This window comes from Oncorhynchus masou, chromosome 9 (assembly GCF_036934945.1).
Source record: "Oncorhynchus masou masou isolate Uvic2021 chromosome 9, UVic_Omas_1.1, whole genome shotgun sequence".
Lineage (NCBI taxonomy): Eukaryota > Metazoa > Chordata > Actinopteri > Salmoniformes > Salmonidae > Oncorhynchus > Oncorhynchus masou.
Window position 1 is genome coordinate 8782615 of NC_088220.1, and position 16189 is coordinate 8798803.

The 16189-nt window shown below is 41.8% G+C and overlaps 1 protein-coding gene across 1 annotated transcript in view; it reads left to right on the forward strand.

Moving 5' to 3' along the window:
• Positions 1-15843, forward strand: part of LOC135545480 (glycine receptor subunit alphaZ1-like) — a 107130-nt gene extending 91287 nt beyond the window's left edge. Inside the window, exon 11 of the mRNA XM_064973112.1 lies at positions 11167-15843. Within this exon, the coding sequence (XP_064829184.1) occupies positions 11167-11460 (294 nt within the window). The 3' untranslated portion in view covers positions 11461-15843. The remainder of the gene's footprint in view (positions 1-11166) is intronic.
• The last annotated feature ends 346 nt before the right edge of the window (positions 15844-16189 follow it).

Genomic DNA, 16189 nt, shown 5'->3' on the forward strand with positions numbered 1-16189 from the left:
GGAGGTAGAGGAGGAGGTGGAGGAGGAGGAGGAGGAGGTGGAGGAGGAGGTGACTGGTGAGAGCCGCAGGAGGTGGAGGAGGAAGTGGAGGAGGTGGAGGAGGAGTAGGAGGAGGATGAGGTGGAGGATGAGGTGGAGGAGGAGGAGGAGGAGGAGGAGGAGGAGGAGAAGAAGGTGGAGGAGAAGGAGGTAGAGGAGGAGGTGGAGGAGGAGGAGGAGGAGGAGGAGGAGGAGGAGAAGGAGGAGGAGGAGGAGGTGACTGGTGAGAGCCGCAGGAGGTGGAGGAGGAAGAGGAGGAGGTGGAGGAGGAGGAGAAGGAGGAGGTGGAGGAGGAAGAGGAGGAGGTGGAGGAGGAGGTGACTGGTGAGAGCCGCAGGTGGTGGAGGAGGAAGAGGAGGAGGTGGAGGAGGAGGGGGAGGAGAAGGAGGAGGTAGAGGAGGAGGTGGAGGAGAAGGAGGAGGTAGAGGAGGAGGAGGAGGTAGAGGAGGAGGTGGAGGAGAAGGAGGAGGTGGAGGAGAAGGAGGAGGAGGAGGAGAAAGAGGTAGAGGAGGAGGAGGTGACTGATGAGAGCCGCAGGAGGTGGAGGAGGAAGAGGAGGAGGTGGAGGAGGAGGAGGAGAAGGAGGAGGTAGAGGAGGAGGTGGAGGAGAAGGAGGAGGTAGAGGAGGAGGAGGAGGTAGAGGAGGAGGTGGAGGAGAAGGAGGAGGTGGAGGAGAAGGAGGAGGTAGAGGAGGAGGAGGAGGAGGATGAGGTGGAGGATGAGGTGGTGGAGGAGGAGGAGGAGGAGGAGGGGGAGGAGGAGGAGGAGGAGGAGGAGGAGGAGGAGGAGGAGGAGGAGGAGGAGGAGGAGGAGGAGGAGGAGGGAAAAGAGAGAAAACACAGAAAACCCTAGAAGGAGTTAGACATAAATATTCCATGAGGTGGTGGAGGAGGAGGAGGAGGAGGTAGAGGAGGAGGAGGAGAAGAAGGTGGAGGAGAAGGAGGTAGAGGAGGAGGAGGAGGTGGAGGAGGATGAGGTGGAGGATGAGGTGGTGGAGGAGGAGGAGGTAGAGGAGGAGGAGGAGGAGGTAGAGGAGGAGGAGGAGGAGGAGGAGGAGGAGGAGGGAAAAGAGAGAAAACACAGAAAACCCTAGAAGGAGTTAGACATAAATATTCCATAAACTCCTTTTCATTCCATTGGCTGACCTGGCAGGCAGACAGGCAGGAGGCTACAGCCACAGACTACGTCCAGGGAATGTGAATCCATTCAGTCATTCAAAAGAGAGTAAAAAAGCAGAAAATAAATCCTCAGTAGTATTGTTCTAATCCATAATCCCTGAAAGGAGGATATGTACTCAGTGAGGGTAGATTAGTCTACTGTTCCCTGGAGCACTAGTCTGTCTCAGGTAAATCGAGAAGCTGGCCACATCCCTAATGGCAACCATACGGCTCTGGTCAATAGTAGTGCACTATACAGGGATTAGGGTTCCATAGGGCTCTGGTCAATAGTAGTGCACTATACAGGGATTAGGGTTCCATAGGGCTCTGGTCAATAGTAGTGCACTATACAGGGATTAGGGTTCCATAGGGCTCTGGTCAATAGTAGTGCACTATACAGGGATTAGGGTTCCATAGGGCTCTGGTCAATAGTAGTGCACCATACAGGGATTAGGGTTCCATAGGGCTCTGGTCAATAGTAGTGCACTATACAGGGAATAGGGTGCCATAGGGCTCTGGTCAAAAGTAGTGCACTATACAGGGAATAAGGTGGCATAGGGCTCTGGTCAAAAGTAGTGCACTATACAGGGATTAACGTTCCATAGGGCTCTGGTCAAAAGTAGTGCACTATACAGGGAATAGGGTGCCATAGGGCTCTGGTCAAAAGTAGTGCACTATACAGGGAATAAGGTGCCATAGAGCTCTGGTCAAAAGTAGTTCACTATACAGGGAATAGGGTGCCATAGGGCTTTTGTCAAAAGTAGTGCACTATACAGGGAATAAGGTGGCATAGGGCTCTGGTCAAAAGTAGTGCACTATACAGGGAATAAGGTGGCATAGGGCTCTGGTCAAAAGTAGTGCACTATACAGGGAATAAGGTGCCATAGGGCTCTGGTCAAAAGTAGTGCACTATACAGGGAATAGGGTGCCATAGGGCTCTGGTCAAAAGTAGTGCACTATACAGGGAATAGGGTGCCGTAGGGCTCTGGTCAAAAGTAGTGCACTATACACAGGGAATAGGGTGCCATAGGGCTCTGGTCAAAAGTAGTGCACTATACAGGGAATAGGGTGCCATTTGGGACGTAAACTCTGAGTACCATACAGTGCTTAGTACTCTAACCTCTACAAGAGATGATAGCTGGTAGTCTGTAAATCCCAATGTTTGGCAGGAATGACCCAATTCTTCATCCAGCCTTTTAAACGTTATGAGTTCAGAAGATTCCGGATGGGTAATGTCATCATGTACTACTGTAGTATTGTGAAATACAAGTCAAGCATTTTTCAGCTGCTTTTTATAGAAAATGTTAACAAATTCTTGTTTGAGTGGTGTTCGGCCTGTATAGTATTGCCGTTAACAATATTATACAAAATAGGACAAATATAAGCAGCCACCAAATTATTATTTAGTATTATTATATAGTATTGCAGTTAATAACATTGTTATATTGTGCTATTATCATTACATTGTTTTATGTAATTATTACCAAATATCGTGTGACTAGGCCTTCGTGTAGAGATATTTTGAATTACCCCCTACTGGCCTCTCTTTCTGATGTGACTGTGATGTGACTAATTCAGGGCCAGGTCAAAACCCTCTATTACCTCATTCTAAAGGCTATCATTCAGCCAGTTCAACCTTCTAAAGGCTATCATTCAGCCTGTTCAACCTTCTAAAGGCTATCATTCAGCCAGTTCAACCTTCTAAAGGCTATCATTCAGCCTGTTCAGCCTTCTAAAGGCTATCATTCAGCCTGTTCAACCTTCTAAAGGCTATCATTCAGCCAGTTCAACCTTCTAAAGGCTATCATTCAGCCTGTTCAACCTTCTAAAGACTATCATTCAGCCAGTTCAACCTTCTAAAGGCTATCATTCAGCCAGTTCAACCTTCTAAAGGCTATCATTCAGCCTGTTCATCCTTCTAAAGACTATCATTCAGCCTGTTCAGCCTTCTAAAGGCTATCATTCAGCCAGTTCAGCCTTCTAAAGACTATCATTCAGCCTGTTCAGCCTTCTAAAGGCTATCATTCAGTTCAACCCTGTTCAGCCAGTTCCTTCTAAAGACTATCATTCAGCCTGTTCAGCCTTCTATCAAAGTTCAACCTTCTAAAGGCTATCATTCAGCCAGTTCAGCCTGTTCATCCTTCTAAAGACTATCATTCAGCCTGTTCAGCCTTCTAAAGGCTATCATTCAGCCAGTTCATTCAGCCTGTTCAACCTTCTAAAGCTATCACAGTTCATACTAAAGACCATTCAGCCAGTTCAACCTTCTAAAGGACATTGCTCTAAAGACCATTCTCTAAAGGCTATCATTCAGTGTGGCCTTCTAAAGGCTATCATTCAGCCTTCTAAAGGCTATCATTCAGCCTGTTCTAAAGGCTATCTTAAAGGCTATCATTCAGCCTGTTCAACCTTCTAAAGGCTATCATTCAACCTACTAAAATCAACCTAAAGACTATCATTGGTTCTGGCCTGTTCAGCCTACTAAAGACTATCATTCAGCCAGTTCATCCTTCTAAAGGATCAGCCTGGATGGATCATTCAGCCTGTTCAACCTTCTAAAGACTATCATTCAGCCTACTAAAGGCTATCATTCAGCCTGTTCAGCCTTCTAAAGGCTATCACACTAAAGGCTATCATTCAGCCTGTTCACCTTCTAAAGGCTATCACAACTACTAAAGGCTATCATTCACGCACACATTCAACACGCACATCACACGTTCACGCACGCAAGGCTATCACTAAAGACTATCATTCAGCCAGTTCATCCTTCTAAAGGCTATCATTCAGCCTGTTCATCCTTCTAAAGGCTATCATTCAGCCTGTTCAGCCTACTAAAGACTATCATTCAGCCTGTTCAACCTTCACACATTCGCCAGTTCACTACTTCACAGTTCATCCCACGCACTGCAGTGTGGAAGAAGGAACCACACACGCACAATAAAACAACCTCTCTGGTTCTGGCCGGGGTTGAGGATGGGGATGCATAGTGCGCTCACACACACGCACACACACACACACACACACACACACACACACACACACACACACGCACGCACACACACACACACGCACGCACACACGCACACACACGTACACGCACACACACACACACACACACACTGCTCCAGACCCAACCTTCAACAGCCTCAGTGACAATCGTGTTGTTTCTCTGTTGGTGTTTAATTGATCGATGACTGTCACTGATAACCTAGAGAGTTCCCATCAGCTTCTACCTGACCTGGTTGAGAACAGACGGTCGTTGATTAGAAAGACAATGAGGGGGAAATCTACAACCAAACACTTCAGCCTTTCCTGTGTGTGTGTGTGTGTGTGTGTGTGTGTGTGTGTGTGTGTGTGTGTGTGTGTGTGTGTGTGTGTGTGTGTGTGTGTGTGTGTGTGTGTGTGTGTGTGTGTGTGTGTGTGTGTGTGTGTGTGTGTGTGTGTGTGTGTGTACATCTGTGTGAAGGTCACAGATTGAGGTCTCCCCCTTCTGGCCACATGGTGTAACTGCAGAAGGCAGATCAATAGCAATCGGTAGACCATTTTGTCCTTGAAGGATAGACTGACTGTCCCGCAGCAGCCCATTCGACAAGCTCTCTTGACACACACACACACACACACACACACACACACACACACACACACACACACACACACACACACTCACACGCACACATACACTCAAACACACACTCAAACACACACTCAAACACACACACACACACACAAGCATACACACACACACGACAAGCTCCTCTCAAGACTGAAAGAAAGAGAGAAAGCTTTGAGAATATAGGATCATGAAAAAACTGCAGCCTGCCAATATTGTCCACCAGCAAATTAAATAATATCAAACCACATATAAATTTGACAAGCTCCTCTCGAGACGAAGAAAGGCCTTGGGAATTAACATGATTATATTGACTTGATTAAACCTTGACCCAACTGCAGAATACAGGATATCAATGGTGTCTCCTTTAAGCGTTGTATAAAGAATAGAATCATACCAATTGCAGAATCAAGAACAATAATTGATTTAAGTAGCCGTACCAACCACAATATAGACAGCCATATAGCCTATGCATTAAAGATGTCCTCCAGGATCTGAAGCACAACCAATTAATTCCTAACCTACAGGAGAAATTGGATTCGCAAGATAGTTTACGAATTGAAAAGTAATTGTTAAAAAGAAAATTTGCAGGACGTAACATATCATACGAAATGGATGATGTAGTACACAATCTGATGACGTAGTACACAATCTGATAATGTAGTACACAATCTGATGATGTAGTACACAATCTGATGATGTAGTACACAATCTGATGATGTAGTACACAATCTGATGATGATGTTGCACACAAAATACGGGGACCACCTTTGGCTTGTTAGCACTTTCAAAACTACTGTCTGAAATTATACAAAATTTTGAGAGTGCCTCTTTAATTCATGTATTCCATACTGTACTCCACATTCGATTTTTCTCATGGTTTTAAAAACGAAGTCTGTGGCACATTTGTGATGCTAGTCAACCAATGCCCCCAGGCCAGGCAGTCACTAAAAGCAACAACAAAAAGAAGTAATCTCTAGTCTAAAATATTAGGTTCCGGAAACAACTAAGCTAAGTGCATGGTAGCTACTTTCTGTCAGCTGTCTTCTGTTTCTTCCATCCACTCTGCGCTGGTAGTCCAAACTGAGATATATTAATAACTAGGTGACATGATGTGACCCCTAGACTGTAGATACACTGTTCCGCTGGCTAACGATGACAGGGCCTTATTAGGACCACACTTCCTGATTGATCCAGGATAATCAGCTCATTAGGCCTGATTAGCTACTGTTCAAGGGGAATCTTTCCCACGGGATTGTCTCAGGGGTGTGTGTGTGTGTGTTCTGAGGTTACACTACCATGTCTGAGAACAACGGGCGATAAGAGACTGGATTAGCTAGGTAAATAAGTGGAAGCTACTCTCTGCCAGTGTCTGCAGTACAAGACAGGGCAAAATGACCTGTACTCATTGTTTCTTTGCAAAGTACAACATTATACATACAACAAAAACAAAGTCATTGAACTTCTGTACGATATGTTCACAGTAGGCTATATATTGAACTATATATTGAACTCTATATTGAACTATATATTGAACTCTATATTGAACTATATATTGAACTCTATATTGCATAGTATAAAGGTCCTATATGTATAATGTATAATTAAAATCAACTGTTCACCCTTAAATGGGGAGAGAGAGAGAGAGAGAGAGAGAGCGAGGGGAGAGAGAGAAACAGAGAGAGAGCAAGAGAGAGAGAGAGTTAGAGAGAGAGCGAGGGGAGAGAGAGAAACAGAGAGAGAGTCAGAGAGTAAAAGAGAGAGAGAGTGAGAGAGAGAGAGAGAGAGTCAGAGAGAGAGAGAGAGTGAAGAGAGAGAGTGAAAGAGAGTGAAAGAGAGAGAGAGAGAGTGAAAGAGAGAGAGAGAGTAAAAGAGAGAGTGAGAGAGTGAAAGAGAGAGAGAGAGAGGGACAGAGAGCGAGAGGGAAGGAGAGAGTCAGAGAGAGAGAGAGAGTGTGTGAGAGAGAGAGAGCAAGGGAGGAAGAAACAGATCATGATGTGTTTAATCATTCCAGGTCAATGGCTTCATGATGGAAGGAGGGGCTTTAACACAGACTAACCCAGAGTCTTTATGCAACCATCTACTCTCAATAGGAACAGAAAACCAACATGTCATTAGTTTAACATTTTTTTTTTAAATAGAACCTTTGGGGCTGGTTTCCTGGACACAGATTAAGCCTAGTTCTGGACAACAACAAAAAACCCTGTTCAAAGAAGAAGAGACAAGGTATTTATTTTATTTTACTTTATGTCCGGGAAACCAGCCCTTAACATTACATAAACATTCTTCTCAGATTTCCTGATCCTTTAGTACTGAAGGATATAACTATCCTCACAGTAAAAGCTTGATGGCACGATATTAATAAAGGAACAAAAATCCAACTGGAAAATGGTCATGTATTGGCATTGGGTGTAAATTGCTTTGGGAAATCATTAAATGAACAGCAAGGCACCAACTCCTGGAGGAGATGTTGATGATAGTTAGTTGTGACACTCCCCAAAACGACTTTATGCAAATCAGTATTTTTATTTTCAAGGCATCATGACACCGCGACCGATGCAAAGGCAACTGTTCAGAGAAAACATAAGATGGAACCACCAACTAGTTGACATTATGGTTCCCTTTAATCTCAGCCATTAATCACCACACACTAAGAGATGTAAAAGCATTCATCATGAGCAAATAGCATGATGGATGGAGGAGTCAAGTGATCCTTCTCTCTCTGTCACAGTAGACACCAACCAACCAACCGGTCACCTCTCTCTCTCTCTCTCTCTCTCTCTCTCTCTCTCTCTCTCTCTCTCTCTCTCTCTGTCACAGTAGACACCAACCAACCAACCGGTCACCTCTCTCTGTCTCAGTAGACACCAACCAACCAACCGGTCACCTCTCTCTCTGTCTCAGTAGACACCAACCAACCAACCGGTCACCTCTCTCTCTCTCTCCCTCTCTCTCTCTCTCTCTGTCACAGTAGACACCAACCAACCAACCGGTCACCTCTCTCTCACTCTCCTCTCACTCACTTTCTCTCACTCCCTCTCTCTAAAATTGCAAATACAGAAGGGGGGAATGAGGGAGGAGGAGAGAGGAGGAGTGAGCCGGATACTCCTTTCATCCCAGGCCAGACATTGTCTCCCTCACCACCACAAACCCAAAGGGCCTAGCTCCCCATTCATCTCTCATTATTTCTCTCCCCTTCACAATAAGAGTCTCTGCCCAGTTTACTGGATTAATGGTGGGATGTTGAATTAGGGATCCGGGTAATGAGTCAGACAGCCTGGTCCTGTGCGGCCGGGCGGGCGATGTGAAAATACCTGCGTCCCAAATGGCATCCTATTCCCTACACTGTGCCCTACTTTTGACCATAGGTAGTGCACTATGTAGGGAGTAGGATACCGTTTTGGGACGTAGACAATGACGCAGGGAGGACGCCATCCTCCACAGCCCCGCCCCTCCCTGTACTGCTCCACGTCACGTCCCCCAGCCAGCACATTAATCATACGGCAGGAGGAATGAGGCAGAGCATCTGTATTACTTACAAATGGTGTCGCTGAAGGACAAGGGAAGGTCGACGCACAACCTAGCATTAGACGTTTCAGACACTGTTATAGGAAAACAGGGGAGCGAAGGAGACGATACAAAATGAGGGAGAAAGGAGTGTGTGTGTGTGTGTGTGTGTGTGTGTGTGTGTGTGTGTGTGTGTGTGTGTGTGTGTGTGTGTGTGTGTGTGTGTGTGTGTGTGTGTGTGTGTGTGTGTGTGTGTGTGTGTGTTCCTCCATTCAGCCCAACACACATTAGCAGGTATAAAGACAAGGACAGAAGGAGGATATGGTGTCTACAAATGGAACCTAGAAAACTAAGGGTTGTATTTTAGCACTGCCTGTGCGCCTGTCCATTTGAATTTGCAGTGGAGGTGTTGAATGATTACATTTACATTTTTCAAACCAGGCAAAGATAGATAAGGGAGCCTGATTGTTTGTTTGTGTGTGATGAGGTATTGTGGAGGAAGGGATTGTGTTAGCCAGCTACCTGTAATGAAATCATTCAAGGTATTTTCTTTATTTTTATTATTTTCTACATTGTAGTATAATAGTCTAGACATCAAAACTTTGAAATAACACATATGGAATCATGTAGTAATGAAAGAAGTGTTAAACAAATACATGTTATATTTGAGATTCTTCAAATAGCCATCCTTTGTCTTGATGACAGCTTTGCACACTGTTTCTCAACCAGCTTCACCTGGAATGCTTTTTCAACCGTCTTGAAGGTGTTCCCACATATGCTGAGCACTTGTTGGCTGTGTTTTTTCTTCGCTCTGCAGTCCGACTCATCCCAAACCATCTCAATTTGGTTGAGGTCAGGTGATTGTGGAGGCCAGGTCATCTGATGCAGCACTCCATCACTCTACTTCTTGGTCAAATAGCCCTTACACAGCCTGAAGGTGTGTTTTAGATAATTGTCTTGTTGAAAAACAAATGATAGTCCCACTAAGCACAAACCAGATTGGATCGCATATCGCTGTAGAATGATGTGGTAGCCATGCTGGTTAAGTGTGCCTTTAATTCTAAATAAATCACAGACAGTGTCACCAGCAAAGCACCCCCACACCGTCACACCTCCTCCTCCATGCTTCACGGTGGGAACCACACATGCGGACATCATACGTTCACCACACCTCGTCTCACAAAGACATGGCAGTTGGAACCAAAATTCTCCAATTTGGACTCTAGACCAAAGGACAAACTCTAGACCAAAGGACTAATGTCCATTGTTCGTGTTTCTTGGCCCAAGCAAGTCTCTTCTTCTTATTGGTTTCCTTTAGTAGTTATTTCTTTGCAGCAATTCGACCATGAAGGCCTGATTCACACAGTCCCCTCTGAACAGTTGATGTTGAGATGTGCCTGTTACTTGAACTCTGTGAAGCATTTTTTTGGGCTGCAATTTCTGAGGCTGGTGACTAATTAATTTATCCTCTGCAGCAGAGGTAACTCTGGGTCTTCCATTCCTGTGGCGGTCCTCATGAGAGACAGTTAACACTAATGAACGTATCCTCTGCAGCAGAGGTAACTCTGGGTCTTCCACTCCTGTGGTGGTCCTCATGAGAGACAGTGACATCATACCACAGCAGAGGTAACTCTGGGTCTTCCACTCCTGTGGTGATCCTCGTGAGAGACAGTGACATCATAGAACTTGATGGATTTTGCGACGGCACTTGAAGGAACTTTCAAAGTTCTTGAAATGTTCCGCATTGACTGACCTTCATGTCGTTTATCTTTGAGCTGTTCTTGCCATAATATAGTCTTGGTCTTTTACCAAAAATGGCTATCTTCTGTATACCACCCCTACCTTGTCGCAACACAACTGATTGGCTCAAACACATTAAGAAGGAAAGAAATTCCACAAATTTACTTTGAACAAGGCACACCTGTTAATTGAAATGCATTTCAAGAGTGTGCAAAGCTGTCATCAAGGCAAAGGGTGGCAATTTGAAGAATCTCAAATATAACATATATTTTGATATGTTTTAAGACTTTTTTGGTTACTACATGATTCCATGTAGGTTTTTTGGTTACTACATGATTCCATATGTGTTATTTCATTGTTTTGATGTCTTCATTATTATTCTAAAATGTGGAAAATAGTTTTAAATAATAAAGAAAAAACCCTTGAATGAGCAGGTGTTCTTTTGACCAGTAGTGTATGTACGTATGATATCGAGATAACATGTCCTTTATAACATGCTAACCTTGCCTCATAACTCTGAGTGATGACATAGCTAAACATGTGAATTGTCCACCCATGCAATCCATATTCATCACAATGCATATCAATGGTTAATGAAATAGTATGCTGTGAATCATGTTGGACTTTGACATTTAATGCTCAACATGATGTGCCATGATATGTCTCTGCTTTACTTAAAGGCCCACTGTGATTTTTACAACCATTATATGTGATTTCAAATTACGAAGTCTGTTTAGAGCCTTTTCCATGAAGGCCCACTATGATTTAAGTCTGTTTAGAGCCTTTTCCATGAAGGCCCACTATGATTTAAGTCTGTTTAGAGCCTGTTCCATGAAGGCCCACTATGATTTAAGTCTGTTTAGAGCCTTTTCCATGAAGGCCCACTATGATTTAAGTCTGTTTAGAGCCTTTTCCATGAAGGCCCACTATGATTTAAGTCTGTTTAGAGCCTTTTCCATGAAGGCCCACTATGATTTTGAAAGTTATATGTTATTACAACTTAAGGGGTGGGCCTTTAAGAGATACTGTATACAAAGAGAGAGCAGGCATGGATATTACATGTGTAATGGGGTTTTTAATTCCTAACAGAATGAATATTTGGCTGTGTTACAGGAGGATGAGGGCGGTGAGGGCCGGTTCAGCTTCACCGCCTATGGCATGGGCCCTGCCTGCCTGCAGGCCAAAGACGGCATGGCCATCAAAGGGAACAACAACAACGCCCCGACCGCCACTGCCGGCCCTCAGGAGAAAACGGTGGAAGAGATGCGCAAGCTCTTCATCGGCCGCGCGAAGAGGATCGACACGGTCTCTCGCGTGGCTTTCCCGCTAGTCTTCCTCATTTTTAATATTTTCTACTGGCTCGTATACAAGATCATCCGAAGCACGGATGTACACCAGATGACGTAAGCAAGGGAAGAGAGAGAGTTCAATACCACACCATCCTGCTCCCAAACCCCAATACTCCTCGCTCTTCACTTGCTCACTTGCTTTTGGTGGCTATCGCCTTGGCAAAGGTTATTTATCAATATTTGTTCTTTTCTTTTCTTTCCCTCCCTCTTTTCTCCCTAATAATCCGGACCAATGCAAATAGCAATGCAGTAAAATGCATGATATATGAATGTGGCAAAATATTTACAAAATCAGTAAATATTACGACTTTTACCGATACATCCAAGAACTTTGGAATTTATGATAACTGAGAATTTTAAAAAAAGGAAGAGCGAGAGATTCTCTTCTAAGAAGTGTTCGTTTTTTTTCGCAACTCGAAGAAGACAAATACTGCATTATAAAGAAGGAGAATTTGGTGAAACATACAGCACTGTAATATAGTATATATCTATCATACATTTAAAAAACGGTTATTTCTTCGAAAGGCAGGCAGGCGTCTGGATGGAACACGAGGGATGGATTTTTAAAAGGATTCTAAGATTGTTCTAAGATGATTTAGTGATTCCATGAATGAAGTGATGCAAGGATCATATGTCCTATATATCTCAATTAGCTTCAATGTGTGTTGCAAGCACTTGTCAAACGCTCCCTGAGCCCTCAACAGAAACTGAGAGGTGGTTGATGCTGCTATCAACTATATGAAGGAAACTTGATGAGTCAAAATACTATTCTATTGTTTCTCACCGCTGTGGTCAACGTGTTCCTCTGTCTGCCCTTAACTTCATTTTCTTAATTGCATATCGTTTTTTTAATTAGCGTGCTCAGTATACATCATGTTGCTGTAATCAGCTCAAGCTCTTCTTGGGAACTCTAAAGTCGAATTCTAAAGGGACATTTGCCATCATTCACATATCGTCATTGTTGCATTTCTTAATTTATTTATGCATGTGCTATTTTAAGGATTTGGTACTTCAATCAAAATATGATTAATTAAGAGTAAATCTGGAGTGGACAAGCATTACAAAAATCCTGATTCTTCCTCCTCATTTCATTGAAGCTATACTGTTAACATTTGTTTAGTTCTTTTCGTAGCTCATTGTTCATTACCCAGGTACAGTAAGATACCTGGCAGGTCGATGGAGGAAAAATGTAGTGAGTTAAGATTTAACAAGAAAACACCTACTGTCCCTTAAACAATTATTACCATTGATGCATATACCCACATGAATAATGTAGCTTTAAAAAAAATGTGTTATTATAATAATTTACAAAATATGCCTAAAGATATTCACTCAAAAATCATGGAAAAAAGTTTGCTACTTTAACAGCAATGATTAACACAATGTTCTCATTGGTGTACCATACAGTACATTTTATAGTTCACACAACTACACGATTCTGTGTAACTGATTCATTTATTCAAGAGGCTTGATTTAAGATACTGAAATCCATTACTTCTCACCAAGCTTTTCTATGCAATAATTAATATATGCAATAATTTTTTATTAGCTTTACCATTTACAAAACATTATCATGAATTGGTTTGAACTTGTGTGACATCAAGGCTTTTAATCTCAGATATTACAAATCACAGTGCTCATATTTCCAATGGTGGACATACATACATACATACATACATACATACATACATACATACATACATACATACATACATACATACATACATACATACATACATACATACACACACATACATACACACACACACACACACACACACACACACACACACACACACACACACACACACACACACACACATACATACATACATACATACATACATACATACATACATACATACATACATACATACATACATACATACATACATACATACATACACAAGGCCTTCATATCTACATCCCCAAGCATAATGTAAACTATTCACCCTCCTCCTAGGCCCATCATTCTAAACACAATCACATTCAACTACAAGCAGGCCAAGCTACAGTGGCTTTTCATATTGCATATTTAAGACTCTCTGCTCTCTGTAGCCCCACCTCTGGGACATTGTTTAGCTAGCCTAAAGTGCTGTCACCAAGCCCCAGAAATAAAGACTACACTACTGCTACCACAGGAAATATGGCCTGCGACACATTGTCATGGATGGGAGATGGGAGACTCGGACACAGTGGAAATAAACACTGGTCAAGTGAGTTTTTTTTTTACATTTAACTTCATTGCCAAATGTTATTTTCCTCTATTTTATTCCAAACCAAATAAGTATTTTGTTAACCTATGATCATTGCCTTCCTGGTTCGGTTTTGAATATGACGACATAAGGGGAAAGATGCCAGAACACCTTTGCAAACAATATTATGCACTGGTTCAGGATATTGTTTAGGTTTTGTTGTCGTAACTTAGATTGATTCAGTTCTTTCCATTGACTTCCCAGTGTGTGGATAAAGTGCTTCCATTTATTTTTGTGGTAATATGATGCTATTCAATTAACAATATTATATATTTTGATATGAAATGTTTTCTCTGCTTCTTCATCCCTGTTTTCTTCTTCTTCTTGAAAAGTGTAATCCATTACTTTTTTAACATGTCATAGATGTTTCGAATGTGTTAATGACAGTTTGAGGTGGTTTGATGTTTAAGGCTTGATGGACTTGCACAAGAGATTAGAACCATATTTAAAATTTCGGTCAACTATTTCTTAAAATGTATATTATCTTCCAGTAATTCATACCTTCGAGTTGAGGCAGTATTTGTCAAAAACGTATTGATGTGTGTTTTCACAGACACGGTCGATGGGGTAAATTGATTTGAAGGGCTATCCTTTTCTATTCGTTTTATTTTATCCCAGCAAATTAACTTTCAACATGTATAACATTATGCTTTACCCAAAACTATGCATTTATAAAAGTTCATTGCTTAAAAGGGGTTAAAAGGTTTTGGTAAAACATCAGCACAGTAATCATATGTTTTGAAAGTGACAAAAGATTTGATAGTTATTCGTTTGGCCACAATATTTTAGCACAGATTTTGACCATGAATCTTTCCTCAGTTTTGACTTCCTCAGACAAAACTATCCATTAAATAAAATGTTATCCAGTGTTGAATATGCAACAAACTAGCAACTAATCATATCATGTACCTCCACTCAACCACCATGATATTCACTCATCCATTCAATAGTAATAGATTGAACTCTATGCCCTGACCATGTGAAGGATCACTGCACTTGAGACAATGCTATATGGATTTATTGTAACCAATTGCTTAATAAGGTGCATTATTACTTGCGCCCTGTCCAGGGCGTGTACTTGTACATCAAGCTGCCTCATGCTACAGAAACAGGAGATAGGCTCCAGGGTTGGGGTCAATTCCTATTTAAATTGAATTTTAATTCAATTGAGGATTGTCCTGGAATTTGAATTGAATACATGGGACATGAATAGGAAGAAGGAATTGAATTGTAATTGAATTTCTGGAATTTACCCTGACCCTGATAGGCTCCTGCCCTACGGGACAAGGGGCAGGGGCTCGGACAAGGCTTACTTTGTTTATTATGTTATTCAAGATGGAAATGACACTTACTGCTCTGAATAGACAACATCAACAAGGTCTAACGTATTCTAGAACACTGACACATTCTACAACGAGAATTGTATGTTTAACTTAATTACTCAGCAATTCAATGTTTAAAGTATGGAAGTGGTTAGAATGTTCACTGATGGGGAAACCCTCCATTGAACAGATAGGACATCCTACCCTTCATATCAACCTGACCTATCATAATGTCAAATATTATTGACAATGGAAGGAAGTTCATATAATATTTGGCATATAGGACAGAGCAATATGAACATTTTAAAAGTATGAAATTCAACTAGCATGTTATGATTTGTTAGTAATTGCAACAGTTGTTTGATTCTGTTTATTGTATTTTTTATATATCAGATGCCCTGGTTGTGGTGATGCACTCACCACCCAGTGATAGAGATGGACACAAATAACCAGTCATGAACTGAACTGTACACAAAAATGGAAACTTTTTTTATTTAGGTATTTTTATTATTTTTTAGCACAAGTTGGAATGGCCTTAATTTTGTTTTACTTGCTTAAATATTGTGTATTGGCACAAAGTGCACATCTTGATTTGCTAATTACAGTTATGATAATAATCCAAGAGTGCACTTCAGAAGAAGGAAAAAAGTTCAGCAAATCCTTTTTATTTTTCATTAAAATGTGAAAACACTGAATATTTTGCATGAATATAATTACAATGGCAGATATTTTTGGCTTGTACAAAAATGTGAGCAATTTGAAGAAAAAAGGAATGTACAATTTCTGCTGTAAATGTATATAACTAAATATTTATTGAAATATGTCATTATAAGTAATTCTAATTACAATTAAAGGTTTTCTGAACAAAAATGTGTCCCTTTTTTTATTGTCAAGAGTTGGACGGTCGGAGTTAAACTATTACTTCCTGTTTCCTTGCTCAAACATCTGTTACCCAGGTGAAAGATATGTTACCCAGCTCAAAGATATGTTACCCAGGTGAAAGATCTGTTATCCAGCTCAAAGATCTGTTACCCAGGTGAAAGATATGTTACCCAGCTCAAAGATATGTTACCCAGGTGAAAGATCTGTTATCCAGCTCAAAGATCTGTTACCCACGTGAAAGATCTGTTACCCAGCTCAAAGATCTGTTACCCAGGTGAAATATCTGTTACCCAGGTGAAATATCTGTTAACCCAGGTGAAAGATCTGT